Source organism: Dunckerocampus dactyliophorus, chromosome 16, assembly GCF_027744805.1.
Source record: "Dunckerocampus dactyliophorus isolate RoL2022-P2 chromosome 16, RoL_Ddac_1.1, whole genome shotgun sequence".
NCBI classification, from domain to species: Eukaryota; Metazoa; Chordata; class Actinopteri; order Syngnathiformes; family Syngnathidae; genus Dunckerocampus; species Dunckerocampus dactyliophorus.
In genome coordinates, this window is record NC_072834.1 from 20537845 (window position 1) to 20563645 (window position 25801).

The following is a 25801-nucleotide window of genomic DNA, read 5'->3' on the forward strand; positions in this document are numbered from 1 at the left end:
AAGCGGAAGAAGATGGATGGATGTATGGATGGAAGACAAAGCAGCACAAACACAAGAGCCACAACTTTCAAGTCATTCCAGAATGTCTTTTTATTACATGACCCCTTGTGCCCCAACTCCTCCCCAGCCCCTGGTTATTACAAGGATATGGTGCTGATTTTTTGGACTGCAGAAAAAAAGTAGAAGAAAGTACAATCGGTCTCACTAGACACGCATGAAAAGAGTACAAGTCAAAATCCTGGTAGTGATTGAGAGCACTGAGTAATAAACACGCTAACATCTACGTGTGGCGCTGTCCTGGTGTACGTATGTATGTACGTACGTATGTGGTGTACGTCCATCCATCACTGGTGTGACGCTTTGGGAGCACAACCAGCCTTGAAAAGCTTCTACGTGACTTGAGTCAAAAGAAAAGGATGTAAAGTGAATGCTTGCTGATGGTTAGCAAAGCGCACGCCTGCTTGTCGTCTTTTCCTTCCTCGTTCTGGCGCTTGGGGCAAAAAGGATGTCAAAGAGAGCAGCGGGAGCTGCAGGGAGTCACCGCCGCCTTCCTTCCAGGCCAAAGCACGGACGCTCACACGTAAGGCAGGAGGTCCGCAACTTCTGGCCTTAGTTTGTAGCCAGGGGCTGGCGTTGATGAAGTGCAGCTCGAGGTGGCATCGATGTGGATGAATGGAGCGGGACTTTCCAAACGTACGTTGTTTGTTTTTAGATGTATTTTTTTTTACTGCTGGTTTCTGATCAGCGACCTTCCGCAACAGCAGCCCCACAGGAAGTGGCTTTTTTTCTTTTGTTTTTTTGGTGTCCAGATGCCGCAGGGGGATACGTGGTGGTGGCCCTCACATGGAGATGCTGCTGTAGAGCTGCTCGATCTTCTCCTTGAAGAACTCCCTCAGCTCGGGCCGCTTGGCCTTCAGCGTGGGCGTCAGCAGGCCGTTCTCGATGGAGAACATCTCGTTGTGGATGTAGATGTTCTTCACCTTTTGTTTGGAATAAAAAAAAAGAATAGAGTTAGTATTCGTAAGTTTTTTTGCACACGCTCGTCATATCCAGGAGCTTTGATTAGCGGGTTTGCAGTAGGTTATTAAAACCAGAAGAAGGTTGGTGGGTGGAGATCCTGCCCCAAGTGGAGGAGTTTATGTACCTCGAGGTCTTGTTCACGAGTGAGGGAACGATGGAACGCGGGATAGAAAGGCGAATTGGTGCATCGGTGCTTTGTGAGGAGGAGGGAGCTCAGCCGAAAGGCAAAGCTCTCAATTTACCGGTCGATCTACGTTCGTACCCTCACCTGTATGGTCATGAACTTTGGGTAGTGACTGAAGGGACATGACCTTTTTGCCCGTGGACTACTCGACGCAAGGAACGATGCCAGGTGGATTTCACGAGTGGATGCGCATTCGTGAGTGGAACTGCGGCTTTCACTTCTATGATTGAACTATGCTTTGCCTTCCCTTATTTTTGTGACTTTGGGGACATTTGGGGGGGGGGAATAGAGTGGGAGTGTCATGATCTGTGTGCTGCTATGCTGCCCTCTTGTGTGCTCTTGTTGCAGCACATGGCTGAGACCGCAGGAGGGCTAATTGGACACACCTGATGACAAGTAGAGTAGCCTTCTTAAGCAGCAACCAGACTCAGAGACGCTGCCAGATTGTTGTCAACCTCGCGCCAACTACCTGCTCTTCTAGTCCAGGGGTCACCAACGTGGTGCCCGCGGGCACCAGGTAGCCCCCCACGACCACATGAGGTGCCCGCAAGCCTGCTTTTCATTCAGGTCTTCAGTTAATAATGAGAGAACACTAGAAAGAAAAGTATTCTGAAACATAAAATGTGAGTTGTGGACACCAGCATTTTGTTCATGTTCTGGTAAAACAAGCATATTCGCTTTGTTTGGGTTTAAAATAAGCTCTGAAAATAAATGTTACAAAAATGAGTAGCTCTTGGCCATTTTCATTTTGTAAAAGTAGCTCTCACAAGGAAAAACGTTGGTGACCCCTGGTCTAGTCCCTTATGTTGTGTTCTGGTCACAGTGCTGTACTATTCCTCATGGTTCCCTGCAGTGGGAAGTCTACTTTTGTCTTCTATGCTGAGGGCTGCTGGAGAGGGGGCAGCACGGACAGGGACAGGAGCAGGATCAATAGACTGATCAGGCGAGCTAGCTCTGTCCTGGACGGTCCTCTGGACTCCGTGGAGGAAGTGGGGGAGAGAAGGATGTTGGCTAAGCTGACATCCATCATGGACAACACCTCTCACCCGCTACATGACACTGTGGGTTCCCTTAGCAGCTCCTTCAGCAGCAGACTGTTACACCCACGGTGTAAGAAGGAGAGGTTCCGCAGGTCCTTCATACCGACCGCTGTCAGGCTCTACAACACCTGCACCACCTGAACCATGTTGTAGTCACTATGCTTTCTTTACACTGTTCTCTTTACTTGTCTTGCTGCTGTAACAAGTAAATTTCCCCGCTGTGGGATAAATAAAGTACATACAATATAATACAATACAATTACCTGCTTGATTACCCAGCAGCGACTTTAGTTGTACTTTTCCTGCCCACGTTTTGTGCAGCGTTTTCGGTTACTTATTTATCCCCTTGTGGTATCCGGGTAGTTTTCTGTTGTACTTTGTCTTTTTCCCTTTGTTGTACTTTTTTGTATTTTGCCGCGTAGTGGACACCTTTTGTGAGAATAAATTCTTGTTTAAGGACTTTTCTCGACTCTGTATATTGGATTCCAAAACCCGGCATAGCCAAAACGTCACAGGGAGTTTTGTGGGTCATACACCAGGATTGACTTTTATGGTTGATTTGCTTTCCTTGACGGGTTTGAGGGAGTGCGAAGTGTATGAAGTGTTTAGTTCGGGGGGAGGGAGTGTCGTATGTGGGATTAATATGGTGCAATTAAACAGCTGTATTGGAAGCAACTGAGTATTTTCGGTGTTGTTCCTTTCCTCCAGCTGATATTCGGTCCTCCCGACCTCAATTTTTTGCGTTGTAGCTTCGACTCTTCTAATAGGAAGTGCGATTGTTCCAATAATAACAATGTAATAATGGTGACTCTAATAATAACATTAAGTATAATGATGATGATAACCATAGATGACTTGTTCCACGTTACCTGCTCAAAGGAGTGCAGACAGCTGGCCTTGCCTAAACGCACCAAATCCTCCAGGATGGCCTTCTTAAGTTCCTGTTGACAAAAAGTCATCTGTCATTCACTGTTTATCATACAAGTGGTCGTAGTATTAGTATTAGTACTAGTAGTACTAGTAGTAGTAGTAGTAGTAGTAGTAGTATACCTGTAATCCAGCAGCTTCCCCACTAGATGGAGCCACTAGACTCTGATAACCCACTTGCAGGCTACATGGTGGTTGTCTGCAGGCGTGCACTTGAACGTACCGTGTTTTTACAGAGGTCCTTGTAGGTGCCCAGGATTCCTTTCTTCTTGGCCCACTCAGGCATGGCCTCGGGGTCGGGCACCACAATCCCCACCAAGCAGGACTGCACAGAGCGAGGGTATTTAGTGGGAAAGGCTAAAAAAGGTCAAAGCTTCAGGCGAGGGCGCCCCCACCTGGAGGCTGTCGCCGTGCACGTAGAGTTGAGCCACGGGTTGACTCCTGATGTAGATGTTCTCGATCTTCTCGGGGGAGATGTACTCGCCTTGCGCCAGCTTGAAGATGTGCTTCTTCCTGTCCACGATTTTCAGCGTGCCGTTCTGTCCACAAAGGATGTCAGTGAAGTTGAAATTGTCACACGGCAGCGTTACCAGGGGAACGTACGGGAAGCCATTTGCCGATGTCGCCCGTGTGGAGCCAGCCGTCCGCATCCAGCGTCTCCGCCGTCCTCTCGGGGTCTTTGAGGTAGCCCTTGAACACGTTTGGTCCCTTCACGCACACCTGCGTGGGTGGGGGGAGGTTAGGGTTGTACCTTACGTCGGGAAAGTGTCACTGCGCACGTCTCCACACTCACCTCCCCCTCCCCTTTGGAGGCAAAGTAGTTCTTGTCAGGAACGTCCACCAGCTTGATGAGGTTGCAAGGCAGCGGCGCCCCCACGTGGCCTTTATTATTCATTGTTAAAAAGCACAACAAGAACAAAATAATCATTAGAAGCTGACGCTTTCTTCCTGTGCTACTCCGCTGGCGCCCCACGGGCCAGACCACATCGCACACGCCCGCCTGGGACTTCACTTCAAACCTTGGCAGAGACCAACAATCATCCCTAAAAACACGCAGCAAGTTTGCTTTAGGTCCGAAAAAACAGCAAAATGCTCCTCTCACATAGAGGATCTTTGACTCCGAGTAGGTCCTTCAAAACAGCAAAGCGTTCCTCCTCAAAAAAGGCAAAGCACTCCTGTCATATAGAGAAGCTCTTTGATGAGTGTTTCTTTGCAGGAGGCCTTTAAAAACAGCAGAACGCTCCTGTCATATAGAGGATCTTTGACTAGCAGTAGGTTCTTAAAAACTGCAAAGCATTCCTGTCATATATATAGGATCTTTGACTAGCAGTAGGTCCTTCCAAACAGCAAAGCATTCCTGTCGTATATATAGGATCTTTGACAAGCACTAAGTTCTTCAAAATGGCAAAGCGCTCCTGTCCAAAAGGGGATCTTTGATTAAGATTTTTGCAGTGGCTTTTTAGAAACACCAAAGCATTCGTGCCATAGAGAGGATCTTTGACTAGTGTTTCTTTGCAGGCTTTGCAAGCTCCTGTCATATAGAGCAGTGGTCCCCAACCTTTTTTGACCCGCGGACCGGCTTGTGTTCCCACAAATCTCCCGCGAACCGGAGGCGGGGTTCGTACATTATAGCGATCTAATTTATCTTATTTATGATGTATTGTGTAAAACTAAGACATGAATAACATCAAATTAAAAGCACAAAATGAATGCCGACCCACCATCCACCAGTTCAAGTTCCAGACAAGTTTTTCCAGAAAGATTATTACATCGCTAGCATGAATTAACTTGAGACAAATGTGCACATTAGCACTCAATAAGTCATCAAAACTTACCTTTTTGCATTCCCACATAGTATCAGCATTTGACATCAAATATGAGGTGAAAGAAAAATGGTAAAAAATACAGTAGTAGTCTATCTGTGCGGCATGAGATAAAGTTAGCACACGCACAATGGACATGCGTCAAGTGAGACGGATGTAACAGAGAGAATCCGGCCACTTTTCAAAATAAAACATAACAAATTAAATAATGGAAATTATTTTTTTTTCTGTGCAGCCCGGTACCGGGCCGTGGCCCGGGGGTTGGGAACCACTGATATAGAGGATCTTTAAGTGGTGTTTTTACAGGAGGTTATGGCTTGTTGAATGTAATACCGGAAGCGACCAGCTGGGGGTGATGCTCGACTTCAATGTGCTGGCAGGCGACTGCACGTAACTCCCTCATCAAGTTTATTCCTCACTAATCAAAGTTCAAAGGTCATAGGTGTGTATCATGATCAACAACTAGAAAAAATCCAAATGTAGTACATCAAGATAAACGCTTATGTCATCATTAATATCGTGACCACAACATTAGGTACAGCTCAACAAACGAACGCCAGAGCCAAGCGGTCAAAATATTAGAAACAGCAATTACAGTCAACATGACGAGATGAAAAAATGCTTTCATATTCGGAATCAAAAGAAACTGAAAAGGCAGCACAGCAGATAAACAGAGGAGTGAGACATCTCTGCTGAAATAATGTCACCCAACAACTCTGAGCTCAATATTGGCATGCATCAAGAATCCTGTTCTGCAGACTTTATTGCGGCCGTCTACGTCACCACCCTTTATAGTTTATTTTTTGTTATTGCTTTCAGACCTTTGAACCGAGACAGACGCTGATAAGGATCACGCTGATGCTGCTTAAGAAATCTCTCACCTGGCGTCCAGTCTCCAGGTGTGGTGAAAGTGCAGCCTGCTGTGCACTCCGTCTGCCCGTACGCCTCGTACACCTGCAGGGGGCACTGTGGGTCAGTACTGACTCTCTTTGTGCTTTCTTCTTTTTATTAGGAACCACGGGTTCATTGATTTCAAACATGAACTCAAAGCTTAAGACGGCTGCAGTTTGACCCCAGAACAAATTTTCAAAAATATAATCATAAATCATGCTGTTCCATGGATGAATACGGCCTATTATTAGTGGGGGAAAAAAATACATATTTAAGCAAATTTTACTTTTTTTTTTGCCTAAATGAAGTAAAACACAAATATAAGACATTCAGAAGATGCATTCAAAGACCTTGTGATGATATAGTATGTAGTATTCTGCACTGCTCACTAGGTGTCACTAAACTTGTGACTTGGGTTGCAGTATGGTGTCAATTCCTAGCGGTATGGAATGGACACCACTGTAATGATACAGGTGCGTGTGTGTTTGTGTGTGTGTGAGACCTGGCATCCCAGAGCTGCTCTGAGGAATCCGAGCACAGTCGGTGATGTCGGAGCTGCTCCTGTTATGATCATCCTCAGTCTCCCACCCAGGCTGGCCTGCAGCAGCACAAAGGAAATGTGAAACGTTTGATTGACTCGTTCTTTTCCACCACTGGACTTGGTTGGACTTGCTTCCGGCACGCAGAACCCAATGAATCTGACCTGGATCTTGCTGAAGAAGATCTTGTCCCAGACGCTGTCGCTGCGAATGACGCCGCTGCTGACCTCGGCGCCTTTTCTCTTGGCGGCAAAGTTGAGCAGCCAACGCTTCAACGGCGTGTTGGCCTGGCTGAAGATCTGCAGAACCCCCCGCCCCCAAAATACACCTTCACCATCCTGTTGGTTTTTTTTCCAGCCTAGTCAAACGTTGAAGGCTGTTGAACACACCTTGTCGTACATGCGGTTCAGCAGGCGAGGCACCACGGGGAAAATGGTGGGGCGCAGGGCCTTCATGTCGTCGGGGAGGAGGCGGATGTCGCCCTGGTAGAAGCCTATCCGCCCCCCGTGACAGTACACCACCGACTGGAGACACACAACGCAATAACACAGTTAGCTTAACAGGATGAAAACCAGGATGAACACAAACGCTACAGCTCATTGTCCTATCAGTCAAAAAACATCAACAGGTGTGGCTGTAGGCAACCTCACCATTTTTTCTTTTGTACCTGTAAAAACAGCACAATGCTACCAGCATATAAAGGATCTTTGGCTGACATTTTTGCAGTAAGACCTTAAAAACAGCACAATGCTCCTGCCATTTAGAGGATCTTTGACTCGCAGGAGGTTCTTAAAAACAGCAAGGAATCTGCTGAAAAAATGTCACAGTGCTACCAAATTTTGACGTGAACGCTGATGTCATTCTCAGACCCGGGATTTGGACCGTGGGCCGCCAGTTGAAGACCCCTGGACCATACTGGTCTCAAAGCCTTTACAACAGGGGTGTCCAAAGGTTTTTCCAGAGGGCCACATAGTAAAAATGACTTTTTTTTTTGTAAAGCAACACATGTAGATATGCTAAGAAGTTATATTTTTTTTTTTAAAAAGTGCATTTCAGCTTTGTCATGTCGGTGAAAAAGCCTATAATTAACTCATTCAGTACCAAAGACGTATTTATGTTTTTATAAACGTGAACGCCCTATCCCAAAGACATGTTTATACGTCTTTTACATTCTTTTTGCGCGAGAGGCAAAAAGAGTTGATGACGCAACCGCAGACTAATTGATGTCACGTTTAGAGCAGTTTTAAGTCCTAAAAATGGTAACAAGGTGGCAGAAATGCATTTGATTAGAGCTCAGCATTGCTCTTTTGCATGTAAAAACACACTCAAAAGCAAGGAGGAAGTGGAAGAAAATGGAGGAGTGTAGGATGCAGAAGGTTACACATTGTAGCAAAATTTTAATGCATGCACACGCGTGCGCACACATGCACACACACATTTTACTACCAAATGTGAAAACTGTAAATAGTTCATGGCGTTATCATTGGAAATAAATTGTTATTTTGACGTAAAACAACTCTTTTTTGTGTTATGTTGTGATATAGTTGTTTAGATATTTGAGCAGTCTCAAAAAGCAAAAAATGTTTGTGTCAAAGTGGAAGTTATGCTTTTTGTGAAAAGATACATTTCAAGCTTGTTGATATTTTAAATTGATATTTTCCTGAAACCTACCTACGTTCTACTGCTGGTTACTAAAGAACAGAAAAAGATGAGAGTCTAATCTTTCTTTTGGTAGGTTTATATTGTATAGCCATAGAACACAATATTCTGTGTGCCTTTAAAAAGCTGTCAAAATTGTCTAAAATGGACGGTACTGAAGGGGTTGTCTTTTGAAAAATGGCTGGGATTGAATGAGTTAATATCAACTTCACTCTTTGCTCTTTCTTTCCCCCATTCTTGCTGTTATTTAAAAAAAACACACAAATATTTCAACTTTCTTCTTACATTTTTTTCTGGTATTATTTTAACTTTATTCCCATAATATTCAAACTTTTTCCCCAAGCTCATTTCCTAAAAACGACAACTTGATTTTGTTTTGTTTGTTTCTCATAATATTACAATGTAAAAAAACCAAGCTATTTTTCTTTACTATTTCAACTCTAGGCTCCAAAAATAACATTACTTTTCCTCATATATTACGAGTTTGTTCTCATAAAATTGTGACTTCTTTTCATGAGAATTCAACTTTTTTCTCTTCATGTTTTGACTTTATTCTCGTAAAATTGCAGCTGTTTTTTTTCCATTTCTGCTGTTTTATTAAAATTTTGCAACTGTTCCAACTTCTTGTACATTTTTTTCTTGTAATTATGTCTGTATTCCCAAAATAATATAACTTTTTCCCCAACCTAATTTTCCAAAAATGACTTATTTCTCATAATATTACGACTTTAAAAATAACTAGGTATTTTGTCTTTAACATTTCAACTCTAAATTATTAAAATAATAATTTTTATATAATTTCTTTTATAGTTTATTCTCATAAAATTGCGACTTTTTTTTCCTCATTAGAACATGACTTTTTTCTTTCAATACTTTGACATTATTCTTGTAAAATTACAGCTGTTTTTTTTTCATTTCTGCTGTTGTTTTTTTTAATTGTCCAACTTTTTCAAGTTTATTCTTCTAAGTTTTTTTCTCGTAATTATGAATTTATTCTCCTCACTTTTTTGTGAAAACAAATTTTGAAAAAATTACAAATGCATTTTTTGTTTGGTTTGTTTCTCACAATATTACAACTTAAAAAAAACGTTAACAGTTCAATTCATGCCACTAAAATGACATTATCTTTCCTAATAATATTACAGCCTTATTTTCCTGTAAAAATGTCACTTTTTCTTGTTGGATTACAATTTTTTTCTCTTAATATTTTGACTTTATTCTTATAAAATGACTGCTGATTTTTAAATTTTTTCTGTTTTTTTTTTTAAAAAGTTTTCTTTTTAATTCATATTTTTAGAATGTGCCGCGGGCATCTAATAAAACAGCTGCGAGTTGCACTTTGGACACTCCTGTTTTGAAGGAAGTGGAATTCAATTACGTTAGCGCTCAGGAGGGCTGTTACTCAACAGGGTCAGGCGCACAGTCAAAGACACGCGCACGCACACGCACACGCACACACACACACTTCCACGCTGACATGTGACAACCTTGACCGTATATGGACTTCCATCAACGGCTGCTGTTGCCGAGTGAAGGTCGGTGGGTGGGAAAGAAAAAAAAAAAAAAACACTAAGTGGACCACTTCCTGTTTGCGAGGTCGAGTGAGGACACGACCCAGCAGAGGCTCCGCCCCCTCGCATTGTGACATGGTGATCTGTGTGTGTGCGTGTGCGTGTGTGTGTGAGACCTGATGGGCAGCTCTCTGGGGATAGGTATTATTCCATGTCTCTCTCACACACACATGCACACACACACACACACACACACACACACATGCACACAAGCACACCTGGCAGACGGCCTGCAGGCAAACAAACCAGGCTGGTAGGACCTGCCAGGACCTGACTAGTATTATTACACATTACATTGAAATCAATCACAGAAAAACATGATGTACACTAACACTCAAAAGTTTGGAGACATTCACCCATGCAGTTGAATGAGAAGGTGTGTCTAAACTTTTGACTGCTAGTTGTACATGCAACACTACTTCTGGCATAGACTATATACAGTATATATATAGTTGCTGCTTCCTTCCTCCTCCTCAAACGTTACCTCGATGAGCCGCTCGAACATGTGAGCCAGCGGCAGGAAGGAGATGAGGCAGTCGTCCTGGTTGGGGAAAATCACTTTCTGCAAGGGTGGGAAGAGGAGGGGTCAACAACAACCGAAAGTCAAGTGCAGCCAAACGAGGATGAACGAGTCACTCACATCTGTCACTTTGAGGAAGCCCGAGAAGTCGGCCACCACGTTCCCATGGGTCAGCATGACTCCCTTTGGGTTTCCTGTGGACGCCAAACCAGGACACACACACACACACGCACACACACACAACAGACACACAACAGACACAACATTAGGTAGACCTGCACCCGCCAGTCAGGTCTAATACAAAAAATACTGTGTTCAACATATATACAGTAAATATTGTTATTGCTGTTTTTCTAATATTTTAAAAAGTATTTCCAAAATGACTGAAAGTGTTTTATTTGTTAAAAATAATTAAATCTTAAAAATTAGTAATTAATAATAATTGCCAATTGTAATTATTTCTCTCACACAAAAATTACAATTATTTTTATATTTGATCTGTTTAATATATGACATATGTACAGAAATACTAATATGTAAAAAAACACATTTATTCTAATAAACTGTATAATAATATATAATACAGAGATGGCCCACCGCTGTTTTTTATTGGCCAGCAGAAAATTCTCAAAATATAATTAAAAAATAATTTTTAAGAACACGACAACAAAAGTCAGGAGTAATTTTACAAGAATTAAAGTCCAAATATTAAGAGAAAAAAGTCAGATTTTAACGCGTTGTGCTTCATCATAATATTATGAAGAAAAATAACGTCAGTTGAGCAGCATAAAGTTGAAATATTAAAGAAAAAATGTTTGTTTTTTTAAGTTGAAATACTATGACAAAAAAAAAAAAAATGTTGTAATATGTTGTAGGTTGTGGAAGAAGTTATAATACTACAAGAATAAAGTCAAAATGTTATGGGAATAAAGTCATAATTACGAGAAGAAAATTAAAACATATGGAAATGTTAAAAAAGAACATAGAACAAAAAAGAACAATAGGAAAAATTATATAATTTTAGTTGCATAAAGATTCAATATTAAAGAAAAAAATTGTTCTTTTTAAAAAGTCATAACATTATGAGAAAACAACAAAAAAAGTTGTCATTTCTGGAAAATCGGCCCTGGGGAAAAAGTTTGACTATTACGGGAATAATGTCAAAATGTGATGGGATTAAAGCCAAAATATTACAAAAACAACCTTTTACAAAGATTATTTAAGAAGAGACTTTAAATATTTGGCAAAGCAAAAACAGGGAAAAAAGAGCAAAGAGTGAAGTTGATATTAATCACAGGCATTTTCACCGACATGACAAAGCTGAGATGCACTTTTTTCTTGAACGATACGGTGGTGTGAAGAAGTGCTTGCCCGCTTCCTGATTTCTTTTTTTGCATGTTTGTCACTGCTAAACTGTATTTTGTGTCACTGACTAATATTTAAATTTGTTTGATGATCTGAAACATGCAAGTCTGACATGCAAAAAAATAAAAAATCAGGGGGGGGCTAAGACTTTCACACCACTGTATGTAACTTCTTAGCATATCTCCATGTGTTGCTTTACAAAATATCAACGTGGCAAAGGTGCACCCTTTCATTTTTCACTATTGGGGCCAGTTTAGACACCCCTGCTTTAATATACTTGTATAATACCATTTCTTCCCCCCTAAAAAAACTTTGATCTTGTCTTTTGTATGTATTACATAAGGACTATGAATTGCACCTAAATGTCCAAGGTCCATTTAAATAGAACCAAATACCACTTTTGACAGGTTTTATTCCAGCTGCAATAATAAGCAGGATATGTCACTTATTCCACACTTGTGCTTTCTTCTGCACGTGTGTGTATTATGTGTATGTATTGTAATTCTGCATGCGTATGTGTGTGTATTATAATAATGTAATACAAGTCTGCATATTGGGCTATTATGTGTGTGCATTATAATTCTGCATATACAGTATATATGTGTATGTATTATTCATTCTGCCTATTCTGCGTATTCTAATTCCATCTTCGAGCCAGCAGGGGGCAGCTTTGTCAGCAGTGTGAGCTGCTAAGATGCCCTCACATGAACTACTGCATTGTTCACTACAGTACTAAAAAATATACAAAATAAAAGCACTGTTGTCTCGGTGGTGAAAACACGCTGGACCTTTACAGTATTTACAAAATCACCTTTCACTGCACAACACCTTATGCATCAGTAAATAAAAACAGGCACACTGTTATTTTGTTTATGTTTGTTTTTCTTTGAAACACGAGGCAATGATGCTCTATATGACAGGAGGACTCTTGTCTTTTCAGTATGTACTGCAAAAAGACAGGTCAAGGAAAGTGTAAGTCAAGTGTAAGTATAAAAATGAAGTAAAGCATAAGTATAAAGCGTAAGTAAGGTGTGAGTTAAGTGTCAGTAAAGTATAACTATGAAGGTTAAGTAAGGTGTGAGTCTAATTAATGTAAGTCAAGTGTATGTAAGGAGTGAGAATAACATGTAAGTAAAGAGTAAGTACAGTCGTCCCTCGCTATATCACAGTTTTCCTGAAATGAATGAATGAATGAATGAATACTGGTTGTTTGGTGGTAGACTATGGTCTGTTATTAGTGAAAACATATTGAAACACAAGTGCTATGTCATATTGTGGTCACTAGGCGGCACTCATGACACAAAACTGAGATATTAGCTTAGATGACATCACCTTAACACTGCATGAAGTCAGCCATGGCATGTCCCACATCATATAGTGAAAAAAACCATTCTCCTTCCATTCCGTGTGGAAGTGGTATGTTTTTGCCTGCTTAAGTTTAGAAGAAATAAATTCGAGGCTAACTGGCTAACTCTCTAGCAGCCGTCTCGAGTACCTGGAGCATAAGAGTTGCAATGTGTTGTAAAAAAAGTAAAAAATAAATAATAGCAGCGTAAAGGTAACTATGAGGCTGTTATTTCATGTCTACAGGGCTCTAATAATGTTAAAACCTGTATTTAGAAAGTCAAAAACAGGTTTTCTATGCTCCAACTACAAAAATATTCAATTTATTAACATTGAATCCTACATAGCGGAAAATCATTTAACACGGGCGGATCCGGAACCAATAAACCACTATAAACGAGGGACTGCAAAGTGGAAGTAAGTCATAAGATAAAGTGTAAGTAAAGTGTAAGCAACGCATAAATTAACACTAAGTAATGTGTAATTATAAGTGTAAGTAAAGTGTAAAAAAAGACTAAGTGTAAGTATAAAGTGTAAATAAAGTAAGTAAAGACCAGGCAAAGTATAAGTGTAAAGTGTAAGTGTAAATAAAGTGTATAAAGTGTAAAAGTAAAGTGTGGATGATGTGAGGTAGGTGTATGTTAAGAGAAGGTGGAGTCGTGTCGTAATTGAAGTGGAATTCAAACAACGTTGTGTTGCATTGTGTTACCTTGTGTGTTGTATTGTGTTACCTGTAGTTCCACTGGTGAAGCAGACGATGGACAGGTCGTCTGGTGATGGCGGCTAAATAGGACAACAAAAAAATCAATCCAGCTCTTGTTGCACGATTGTGTATTGTGTATGCAAATGTGTCGTATTGCAAATGAGGCACGTCTTTGTGCTTACGGAGGGTTTTGCGTGGTGCTCCCTGCCCAGCGCCTGTACAACAAAAAACACATGACACATGACAAACAACAGCACACATGAGACTTGTGTTGTGTTGCATTGGATGAGCTGCACTTTGTTATCATGACTCAGCACAATGTCATGTTTGACCACACCCTCTTCTCAATGTCATCATGCTTTCACCTTCTTGTCATGTATTTCCTTGATATGGGGGGGAGGGGGGTAATAAAAGCTACAAACCAGTTTGTCGTGTTTGCTTATGTAACTTCTGCGCTCTCGTGCTATTGTTGAGAATAACATCATACCTCCACTTCCTGCAGGGCCTGCACGTGGACGCCGCAGCCGCGGCCGCGCTCCACCAAAGCAGCGTCCAGGGCGTCCATGAGGACGATGCGGCGCAGGCCCGGCGTCTCGGCGCGCTCCACGTTAGCCAGCAGCACCTGGGCCTTGTCCACCTTGTCGCAGATGACGGTGGAGATGTCGGCTGCGAGGGCGCCAGCACGCAGTTTGAGTGCGGGAATGCTCACCTTGCAGTGTTAGCATGGACGCTAACATGCCTTACCTGTGTTAATGATGAAGCGTATGGCATCAGGACCCAGTGTGTCATACAGCGGCACCACCACCATGGAGTAGGTGTAGCACGCCAGCTCCGAGATGATCCACTGCAATTAAGACATTAGCTTACTTCTAGCCAATGCTAACATTAAGTTAGCCTAATTCAATTCAATTAACATTACATCGGTTTGCTGCAATCCAAAGCTAACATTACTTTAGCCTACTTTAATATAATGCTAACATTACATTGGCCTACTGCAATCCAATTCTAACATTACATTAGCTTACTTCAAAACAATGTTAACATTAAGTTAGCCTATTTCAATTCAATGTTAACATTAAGTTAGCCTATTTCAATCCAATGCTAGCATTACATTGGCTTACTGCAATCCAATGCTAATATAAATTTAGCCTACTTCAATAGAACGCTAACATTAGAATGGCTTACTGCAATCCAATGCTAACATTACGTTAGCCCACTTCAATACAATGCTAACATCAAGTTAGCGTATACCAATCCAATACTAACATTACGTTAGCCTACTTCAATACAATGCTGACGTTACATAGTCTTGCTGCAATCCAATGCTAACATCAATGCTAACATTATATTAGCCTACACTTCAATACAATGCTAACATTAGATTGTCTTACTTCAATCCAAAGCTAACATTACGTTAGCCTACTTCAATCCAACACTAACAATTTGCGATCTCACTTAAATCCAATGCTATGCAATGCAAACATTACGTTAGCTTAATTGAAGCTAATGCTAACATTGCATTAGCCTACTTCAATCCAGTGCTAAGGTTACGTTACCTTACTATAAGACAATTGTAACATTACAGTACATTTGCTTACTTCAATCCATTGCTAATGTTACATTAGCATACATCAATCCAGTGCTAACATTACGTTATCTTACTTTTAGCCATTACTAACATTACTATTGCTTACTTCAATCCAATGCTAACATTACATTAGCCTACTTCAATCCAATGCTAACATTACATTATCTTACTTAACAACAAGTTGACTCCAAGGCCGACAATGACGGCGGATGATTAAAAAAGAGCGTGAATCACCTCTGGCCTGTTCTGAGCAAACACTCCGATGAACTGGTCGGGGTTGGGTTGGCAGCCCTGGTGCAGGAGGCCCGAGCCCAGGTGCTCGGCCCGGGATGTCACCTGCAAGGCGGGAACAAGGCCAACTGGAATCTACAGTATTTCAGTCAGTATAGTATTCTTATGCTAGCAGAAGGTTGGGTTGCCAGGCAGATTAGGAGCAAGAAGATTCACTTCCTGTGAAAGTCTGGCACTGACCTCCTTGTAGGACATCCACTTGTAAGGCTGGTTGGGGAGTCGCGAGCCCAGGCAAGGCCCGTCACCTTTAGAGCAACGAAACAACAAAAAAAACACTAAATGTTACCAAACTCAAACTTGGAGACCACTAAAGTGAGGCACGAGGCCATTTTCAACCCGGGGCTGTTTTGTTATTGGCCTCCGGCACATTCTAAAAATATAATTTAACAAGAAAAACAACAAAAATTGAAAAATCTGTTATTTTACATGAACAAAGTCAAAACATTCAGAGAAAAAAGTTGTAATCTATGAGATTAATCTATGAGAAAACGTCATAACATCCATCCAGATGTACCGGGCGACGAGAGTTACTTGCATGAAAACCTCCCAGTTCAAGGCCTCTAGTCATAACGAGAGTGGAACATACGAGTAGCCCAGTGGAAGCAGCATGGTGAGCACCTGGAATGCCAGTAGGCGCCCCCCCCCCCCAAAATAGTGAAATCGAGCCTTCCCATTTTCTTCAGTTATTTCTGTAGTTGCATGGTGGGTTCATCAACCAAGGACAAAAAGAGCCTCCATGTGTAGCGTAGTGTGTATTTTATTTTTTTTCTAGGGCTGTCGAATGATGTAATCAAATTAATCACAGTTGTCAAATGAATTAGTCATGATTAATCACCATTTGCAACTATGCGTAAAGTATGCCCGTTTTTACTGTATTTTATGAACAGAACGATAAATTACAGGACACAATTATATATATTTGTATTAGGGCTGTCAAATGATTAAAAAATATAATCAAATTAATCAGCTCTCAAAGGAATTTGTCATAATTAATCACCATTTGCAACTATGTGTGAAGTATGCCCATTTTTACTGTATCCTATGAACAGAACGATAAATGACAGGGCACAATTATATATATTTGTATTAGGACTGTCAAATGATTAAAAATTTTTATCAAATTAATCACTGTAATCAAATGAATTAGTCATGATTAATCACAATTTGCAACTATGCGTAAAGTATGCCCGTTTTTACTGTACTTTATGAACAAAATGATAAATGACGGGAACAATTATATATATATATATACAGTATTTGTATTAGGCCTGTCAAATGATTAAAAAATATAATCAAATTAATCAGCTCTCAAAAGAATTAATCATAATTAATCACCATTTGCAACTATGTGTGAAGTATGCCCATTTTTACTGTATCTTTGAACAGAACGAAAAATGACAGGGCACAATTATACTGTATATATTTGTATTAGGACTGTCAAATGATTAAAAAATGTAATCAAATTAATCAAAGTTGTCAAATGAATTAGTCATGATTAATCGCAATTTGCAACTATGCGTAAAGTATGCCCGTTTTTACTGTATTTTATGAACAAAACGATAAATAACAGGAACAATTATACACTGCTCAAAGTAATAAAAGGAACACTCAATTCACACTCAGTCAAAACTGCTGCGCCGTTATTCAAACTGTCCACTTTGGAAGCAGCACAGTTTGACAATCAATTTCACATGCTGTTGAGCAAACGGAATAGACAACAGGTTGTGTCTTTTTCCACTTTAATTGTGAGTGTGACTCCAAATCCAGACCTGCATGGGTTAATACATTTGATTTCAGTTGATCATTTTTGTATGAATTTGTTGTCAGCACATTAAACGATGTAAAGACCAAAATATTTAATCAGAATATTTCATTAATTTAGATCTAGGATGTGATATTTTAGTGTTCCCTTAATTTTTTTGAGCAGTATATATATATTTGTATAAAGTATGCCCGTTTTTACTGTATTCTGTGAACAGAACCCATACAACCCATCTGGCGAGACTCCCAACAATGCCATCAAAGGATCTGGAGCAATTCTAATTTCTAACAGTGCAAAAGGCGTCCAAAACGCAACCCCAGAATCCTTCCAAGCTAGGGCATAACCAGAACATATGTAGCAACGTTGCATGCGACATTTAGGGTCAGTTTGCGGGGAGAGCTTGGCCAAATTGGACCGCACGGTGGCTTAGTGGTTAGCTTGTTGGCCACACAGTCAGGGGATCTGGAAGATCTGCGTTTGTATCTCCATTTAGGCGTCGCTGTGTGGAGTTTGCATGTTCCTTGGTTTCCTCCCTCATTCCAAAAATTCACTCCTGGTCAAAATCTTGAAAAATCACTAGAATTTGCATTTTGCACATTTGGATCTTCATGAGGTTTTAAGTAGAGCTACAATATGCAAAGACAAGAAGGGGGAGTGAGACAAAAAGCACTTTGAAAAGTCATTTATTGAAAACAAATTAAACTGAAATAGACTGTTTATCAGCTGATCAAAAGTTTAAGACCATCGCTCAAAAGAGAGTCAGTAATGAGTAGCTCCACCGTTCTTGTTAATCACTTCAAAAATGGGTTTGGGCATGCTTGATGCGAGTGTTTCCAGCAGGCTAGTGGGAACATTGCTCCAAGTGGTGAAGATGGCTTCACCAAGGGCATCAACTGTCTAGAAACGGATGGCCCTTGCCATCCATCCCCAAATGTTGTCTATGGGATTTAAATGAGGGGAACATGCAGGATGGTCCAAAAGAGTGATGTTCTTCTCCCTGAAGAAGTCCTTGGTCAAGCGAGCATTGTGAACTGCAGCGTTGTCCTGTTGAAGAACCCAGCTGTTACCACACAGACGAGAGCCCTCATCATGAGGGATGCCCGCTGCAACATCCGCACGTAAGCTTCCGCCGTTTGACGACCCCGCACCACCTAAAGCTCCGGTGTTCCACTGAATGAAAAAGCACCCAGATCATGATGGACCCCCTCCACTGTGCTGGTAGAAAACATCTCAGGTGGGATCTCCTTGTCCTAACCAGTAACGTTGGAAGCCATCTGGACCGTTATGGTAAAATTTTTTCTAATTAGAGAATAAAACTTTTTTCCACCTTTCAATGTCCCATGTTTGATGCTCCCTGGCAAAGTCTAAACGGGCACTTTTGTGGCGTTGAAGGAGACGAGGTCTTTGAGATGCCGTGTGATGGTTATTGCGCTGCAGTCGGCACCAGTAAGGGCCTTAATGTGGGTGGAAGACCGCCCTGTGTCTTGATGGACAGCCAATCGGATCCTCCGGCTCAGCGCAAGTGTGATTTTTTTGGGTCTACCGCTTGACTTTTTTGTTCCATAATGCTCAGGATCTTTCAAAAAATGTAGAATGACTGATTTACTGCGCCCAACCTCAGCAGCAATGGCACGCTGCCAGTTCCAAATGTTTTTTGTCTCACTCCCCCTTTTTGCTTTTGCATATTGTAGCTCTACTTAAAACCTCATGAAGATCCAAATGTGCAAAATGCAAATTCTAGCATATTCTATAACATTACTGCTCATTCTTCCAATCTTTTTTAAATAGTTTTTTTGTGTGAATTATTCAAAATCCAATTGCGATAGATTCAATGCCCTGAGCATACAATGAGAATATTCACAGGCATACTTGTTAAATTATATTGCCGCAGGCCAATAAAAAAACAGTCACGAGCCGCAAATGGCCCCGTGCCGCACATTGGGCACCCCTGTTTTAGTAGCATAAAGTTGAAATATTAAAGAATGACAATTTTTTTAAAGTCGTAACATTAGGAAAAACAAACAAAACAAAAAATAAAGTTGTATTTTTTGGAAAATTAGGTTGGGGACTTTTAAGTTATGGAGAATAAAGTCGTAAAATGATCAGAAGAAAGATGAAAAATTTTGAAAATGTAAAAAAATTAACAGCAAAAACTGAAAAAAACAGCAGTAATCTTATGAGAATAATGCCAAAATATTAGAGAAACGTACGATCTACCAAGAAAAAAGACACAATTTTATGAGAATAAAGTCACAGAAAAATTATGTAATTTTCGTCACATAAAGTTCAAATATTAAGTCGTAATATGATGACAAACAAACAAAACAAAGAATAAAGTTCAAATTTTTGGCAATAAAAAATTGAAAAAGTCAAAATATTATGTGACAAAGTCATAATTAAGAGAAGATAATTTGCAAGCAGAAAGTCGAAATATTTAGAAAATTTAAAAAAAAGAAGCAAAAATAAAAACAAACAGCTGCAATTTTAATTATTTTAATTTTAATTTACATTTATTTTATTCTGTTAATTATTAACAGAAAAAAATCGTATACTAACAAGAAAAAAGGGAATATTTGAAGGAAAAATCATGTTGAAATATATTATATGAGAATAAAGTCATTACATTACGAAAAAGAAAATTCACAACAATTATTTAAGAAGGAAGCTCAAATATTTGGTAAATTAAAACAAACAAAACAACAGCAAAAAATGGAAAAGAGGCGCCAAGCGATACATGACAAAGCTGAGATCCAGTTTTTTCATGAAATATACAGGTATAGAACTTCTTAGCATATCTGCATGTGTTGCTTTGCAAAATATCAAAGTGGAAAAGTTGCATCCTTTCATTTTTCACTATGAAAAACCTTTGGTCACCCCTGGTCTTGATTGTGTAGGTGTACCTAATGTTGTGGCCAGGGTGAGTATGTGTAAAACATAGCGGTGCGACAGGTACACCTGATATATGGAGCCCTCGCTGGAAGACCTCATACATGGTCCTGGCGTCGTCATGGTAGTGAGTCAGCAGCTTGGAGGCGTCGCCCATCATGGACCGCCGACCCCCGTCTTCACGCTGGCGACACAGATGACAGCTAGCTTATTTGGACTGAATCATGCTCTAACATCGCTAGAAGCTTTGAGTCTTACCGGCACCTCCTCAGACTGGTGGAGGAGACTGCACGGCGGCTTGATGGGGCGGGGCCTAGTGGCCAGCCAGTAGGCCAGCACAGCGGCAAGAGCGCCAATTCCCACCAGCGTGGAGGTGGGCAGCGAGCGGAAGAACTGGCCCAGCTCGTCCATCTCTGGTACCCTCAGGCTGCTCATCATCTCCTGGGCCTGCATCTTCTCCACCAGCGTGGAACTCAGCTCTGTGCAGGAGAGAAGCGGCACAAAATCATCAACTGCCTGCTTGAAATTATTCCACACTTTGCGTTGAGTGTCTATTAGTCATTGTCTGCTGCGTTCTGTGTCTACCTTGGAGCATCACATTCATTCAGTATCGAAGGAAGTAGCATTGTGTTGCATTCAAAGACTATAAGTCAGCATCTGTTGTGTTCAGCGTTTATGTAGCATTGTGTTGCATTCATTGGGCCTCATTCACGAATATCTTCTTAAAAGTCTTCTTAAGAAGTGTACTTAAGAAGGCGCGGTTTGGAAACTGCGCCACATTCACGACACGTTCTTAAGTATGGATAATCGTTCGCACCGGTGGTCTTAGGTTGATGAATGCCAACTGCGATGCCCGTGCATGTGAGCCCTAATTTGCATAGGTCACCGCCTATTATTTCCTATATAAGGTAAAAAATGTGCCGTGCGCAACAGGCAGCTGGAGGCGGAGATGGCAACGCGCAAGGGCAAGACTGAGGAGCAGCTGGACAACAAACGAAAGAAAAACTTCAATTGTACTGAAATAGAGGTGCTTTTACAAGGAGTGAGCGAACACAAGACCACCTTATTTTCACGTGTATCCACCGGTCATCAGGCCATCCAAAAAGAGTCGGCATGGAGCACCATTGCAGGAAACATAAATGCCGTTTCCACGGAGAAACGCACCACCGCAGACGTTAAAAAGAAGTGTTTTGACTTAAAATAGACTCAAAAAAAAGATTGGACTGCACCGGAGGGATCTGGAGGAAATGGGAGGTGGGCCATCAATCAGAAACCAAACCATTTCGGAAACTCTATATTTACACAATCATGATGGAAAAATAAAGTCAAAATATATAGTTTGTGTGTGACAATTTATTTTTTCTGTGGTTACAGTTGATTAGACGCTGCCTAATTAATACAGCAGCCCCGTGCTCTGGCTCAAGACGTGGCTGGGGGCGCATGTCGTTATCTGGGGGTGCTGCGTGCGCAATAGACACACCACGTTTCATTGCGATGTTATTCTGATGATCCTGCACACCTGCAAGAACAGAGAGGGAAGCTTGAAGCCTGAAGCAGGACATCAAATATTCGTGGCTTTCAGCAAATAAATCTAATGGTCCCTTTACATTCTCTCTCTGCACAGCGCACGTCCAGCCAGCCTTTTTTTTTTGATGAATTGGGATTTGAATATATATTTATCCATGGAGTATATTTTAGTTGTTTTGATGATAAATAATTGTTGGGATATTTTATTTGCACTACATTTTTGGGGATCAGGTTGCAAAATCCATCATGAGGGCGATTGCGCATTGAAAGTGCAAGCTTTGCTTGTGCGTAAGAGTCCTCCTGAGCGTTCGTAGAATTTGTTCTTAGATCTAAGAACTGTGAGTTAAGAACACGTTTCGTGAATGCCAAACATCTTCGTAAGAAGGCTTTAAGAACACATTTGTGCGTAAGAACGTTTCGTGAATGAGGCCCATAGTCTTTGCGTTCAACGCAACGCAATTCTACTTCCTTCACCACTGTCTGTTGTGTTCAGTTTTGAAGGAAGTAGCATTGTGTTGCGTTCAGTGTCTATCATGAAACATCAGGTTGTATAGCGATCTAATTTATCTCCTTTAGTATGTATTGTGTAAAACTAAGACAGGAACAACATCAAATTAAAAGCACAAAGTGAATACAGACCCACCATCCACCACTATAGGCGTAGAGTTTGTTTTTCAGAGAGATTATAGCGCCACTGCTTTGACGTCTGTGGTAACAGGCAGAGTGCTAGCATTAATTAACTTGAAGCTGTGCACACAACAAATATACACATTTGAAATCGACAACGTCATAAAAATTTACCTTTATGCATTCCCACAGTATCAGCATTTGGGAGCAAATATGAAGTGAAAAAAACGATAAAAATACAGTATAGTTGACAATCTGTGCAGAGTGGGAGAAGGCTAGCGCACGTACAATGGTGCGTTCAAGGACTGTCAAACAAAGTGGGAGAAAAGTGGGAGACTCGCAACAAACAACTTAAACATGCAAAAACTTCAAACTATATTACTTTTTGAATAACATAATGGCCCATATTTCCAAAACTGCTATGCATTTACTTAAAATTGTATTTAGTTATTTACAAGTGTATTTTGTGTGTGTGTGTGTGTGTGTGTGTGTGTATTTTTTTTTATCATTGCGCCTGAAAGGTTTCCTTGGCCCAGTTCGGCCCCGCCCACAGACCGGTACCAGGCCCTGGCCAGGTGGTTGGGGACCCCTGCCATACAAAATCTATCGTGGAGCATCATGATGCGTTCAGTGTCTATTGTGAAGCATCACGTTGCGTTCAGTGCCTAAGGAACTACTGTAGCGTTGCATTGCGTTCAGTGTCTGTTGCGAGCATCATGTTGCATTCAGTATCAAAGGAATTGGCATGGTATTGCATTTAATGTCTGTCGTGGACCATTGCATTGCGTTAAGTATCTAAGGAAGTAGTGTTGCATTGCGTTCAAAGACTATAAGTCAGCATCTGTTGTGTTCAGTGTTTAAGGAAGTAGCATTGTGTTGCTTTTAGTGTCTGTTGTGGAGCATCAGGTTGCGTTCAATGTCTAAAGAAGCAACATTGCGTTGCGTCCTTTGTCTGTCATGGAGCATCATGTTGCATTCAGTGTCTAAGAGCGTAGTGTTGTGTTGCATTAAATGTCTGTCGTAGAGCATCGCGTTACATTCCGTGTCTAAGGAAGTAGCATTGTGTTGCGTTCAATGTCTAAAGGAGCAACATTTTGTTGCGTACAAAATCTATCGTGGAGCATCATGATGCGTTCAGTGTCTCTTGTGGAGCATCACGTTGTGTTCAGTGTCTGAGGAACTAGCGGTGCATTGCGTTTAGTGTCTGTTGTGAGCATCGCGTTGTGTTCAATGTCTAAGGAAGTAGCGTTGTGTTGCATTCAAAGACTATAGGTCAGTGTCTGCTGTGTTCAGTGTCTAAGGAAGAAGCACAGTGTTGTGTTCAGTGTCTGTTGTGGAGCATTGCGTTGTATTCAGTGTCTAAGGAAGTAGCACTGTGTTGCCTTCAATGTCTGCTGTGGAGCACTGCGTTGCGTTCAGTGTCTAAGGAAGTAGCGTTTGTTGAGTTCAGTGTCTGTTGTGGAGCATCACGTTGCATTCACTGTATAAGCAAGCAGCACTGCGTTGCGTTCAAAGACTATAGGTCAGAGTCTTTTGTGTTCATTGTCTGAGGAAGAGGCATTGTGTTGCGTTCAGTGTCTGTTGTGGAGCATTTTGTTGCGTTCATTGTGTAAGGAAGTAGCGTTGTGTTGCGTTCAGTGTCAGCTGTAGAGCATCACGTTGTGTTCAGTGTCTCATGAACCAACATGGTGTTGCATTCTGTGTGTTGTGTTCAATGCCTAAGCAAGCAGCATAGCGTTGTGTTCAAAGACTATAGGTCAGAGTCTGTTGTGTTCAGTATCTCAGGAAGTCGCATTGTGTTGCGTTCAGTATCTATTGTGGAGCATCATGTTGCATTCAATGCTTAAGGAAGTAGCATTGTGTTGTGTTCAGTGTCGGATGTAGAGCATCACGTTGTGTTCAGTGTGTAAGGAGGCAGCCTTGTGTTGCGTTCAGTGTCCAACAAATGAACCGCGCATGTACCTGTGCCCTTGTCCTGTAGTAACTTAAACGCTGAAGAAACGGGGACTCCACAGGGACTCCAAGAGTCTTTGAGGCCCTGAATGTCGCCTCCTACAAAGTTTGTTGTTCCAGCTGGCGGGGCAGAGGGGAGACGCACAGCCAGTGTTAAAAACACGACTTAGGTCTCTGAGTTTACTGCTTTGGTGTCCATCATCTGGCCTTCATGTTAATCTTGATGATTTGAACCCAGCTAGAACCTTAGTGGAGCAAATGTTTATATTTATTCTTACTTTTATAATGTCATGATCCCTGCTATTACAAAGGGTATGGAATAGATTTGCATTCATGCCTACACTCTTTACACTCGGGACCAATTTGTTCCCATTGACTCCCATTGTAAACACAAATTATAATAATCATAATAAAAACTCCCATTAGCTATAAAAAAAAGAAAAAAGGCTGCGGTCCTTGATAAGCCACGCCCCATCAGGCCACGGAGGAGGCTGTCGCCGGCGATTAGCAGACAGCTTGAAGATGCCAAAGCTCATTAGCGCTGAGACGGATGGACAGCGCTAACCTGGATCTCTTTCTCTCACTCTCTTATCTCGCCGTGCACATGCCTCGCTTTTAAGCCACCCTGTGACATCATCAACCCGTCACCGTGTTGCATCTCCGCTAACTTCCTGTTCCCTACTTCAACATAAAGGTACACTAAAGCACAGTTTTCATCAATGTATGATTTAGCCTGATCGCTAAACAGGAAGTATACAATGCTTGCAGCGAGTAGCGTGTGTTTGCTAACAGCGAGATTAAGACCTTGAGGCGTGCGGGATGTGGCCGGTCATCAGCCAGCATGCTCATCATCCCAGATGAGTGACACACGCACACGCACGCACACACAGTGACACACATAAGTTCGCACACGTGCACAAACAAATACCGGGAAAATGAAAAATCAGGGTTCAACTGCTACAAATTCCAAACATGGCACTCATGCCATATAGAGGATCTTTGACTAGAATTCTAGTGCAGTGTTGCTGTAATATAGAGGATCTTTCACTAGCTATTCTAGCAGTTAGTTCTGCACACAGCAGAGCACTCCTGTCATAGAGAGAAACTTTGACTAGTGTTTTTGGCAGTGGCTCCTTAAAAACAGCAGCACACTTCCTGTCATATAGAGGCTCTTTGACTAGCGTAGTAGGTCCTTAAAAAGAGCAGCACGCTCTTGTAATATAGAGAATCTTTGACAAGCGTTATAGCGCAGAGGGTTTTTAAAAACTGCAGAGTGTTCCTGTCATATAGAGGATCTTTGACTAGCTTGGCTGGCAGTTGGTTCTTAAACGCAGCAGAGCATTCCTGTTGTATAGAGGATCTTTGACTCGTGTTTTCTGCAATTGGTTTTCATAAACAGCAGATCTTTGACTAGCGTATCTGGCAGTGGGTCCTTAAAAACAGCAGCGCCTTCCTGTCATATAGAGGATCTCTGACTAGTGAAGTCGGTCCTTAAAAAGAGCAGAGCGCTCCTGTAATATAGTGACTCTTTGGCATGCATTCTAGCGCAGTAGGTTCTTAAAAACTGCAGAGCGTTCCTGT

The 25801-nt window shown here is 41.3% G+C and overlaps 1 protein-coding gene across 1 annotated transcript in view; it reads right to left on the reverse strand.

The window, feature by feature from the left end:
- Positions 1-65: 65 nt before the first annotated feature.
- Positions 66-25801, reverse strand: part of acsl6 (acyl-CoA synthetase long chain family member 6) — a 28982-nt gene continuing 3246 nt past the window's right edge. The window contains exons 2-21 of the mRNA XM_054754638.1: positions 20372-20592; positions 20183-20297; positions 15646-15710; positions 15409-15510; positions 14331-14430; positions 14074-14252; positions 13769-13801; positions 13615-13666; positions 10295-10368; positions 10139-10216; positions 6814-6948; positions 6589-6723; positions 6388-6483; positions 5876-5948; positions 3965-4053; positions 3775-3891; positions 3567-3710; positions 3395-3496; positions 3114-3185; positions 66-980 (exon numbers count right to left, since the gene is read on the reverse strand). Of these exons, the coding sequence (XP_054610613.1) occupies positions 840-980; positions 3114-3185; positions 3395-3496; positions 3567-3710; positions 3775-3891; positions 3965-4053; positions 5876-5948; positions 6388-6483; positions 6589-6723; positions 6814-6948; positions 10139-10216; positions 10295-10368; positions 13615-13666; positions 13769-13801; positions 14074-14252; positions 14331-14430; positions 15409-15510; positions 15646-15710; positions 20183-20297; positions 20372-20592 (2123 nt within the window). The 3' untranslated portion in view covers positions 66-839. The remainder of the gene's footprint in view (positions 981-3113; positions 3186-3394; positions 3497-3566; positions 3711-3774; positions 3892-3964; positions 4054-5875; positions 5949-6387; positions 6484-6588; positions 6724-6813; positions 6949-10138; positions 10217-10294; positions 10369-13614; positions 13667-13768; positions 13802-14073; positions 14253-14330; positions 14431-15408; positions 15511-15645; positions 15711-20182; positions 20298-20371; positions 20593-25801) is intronic.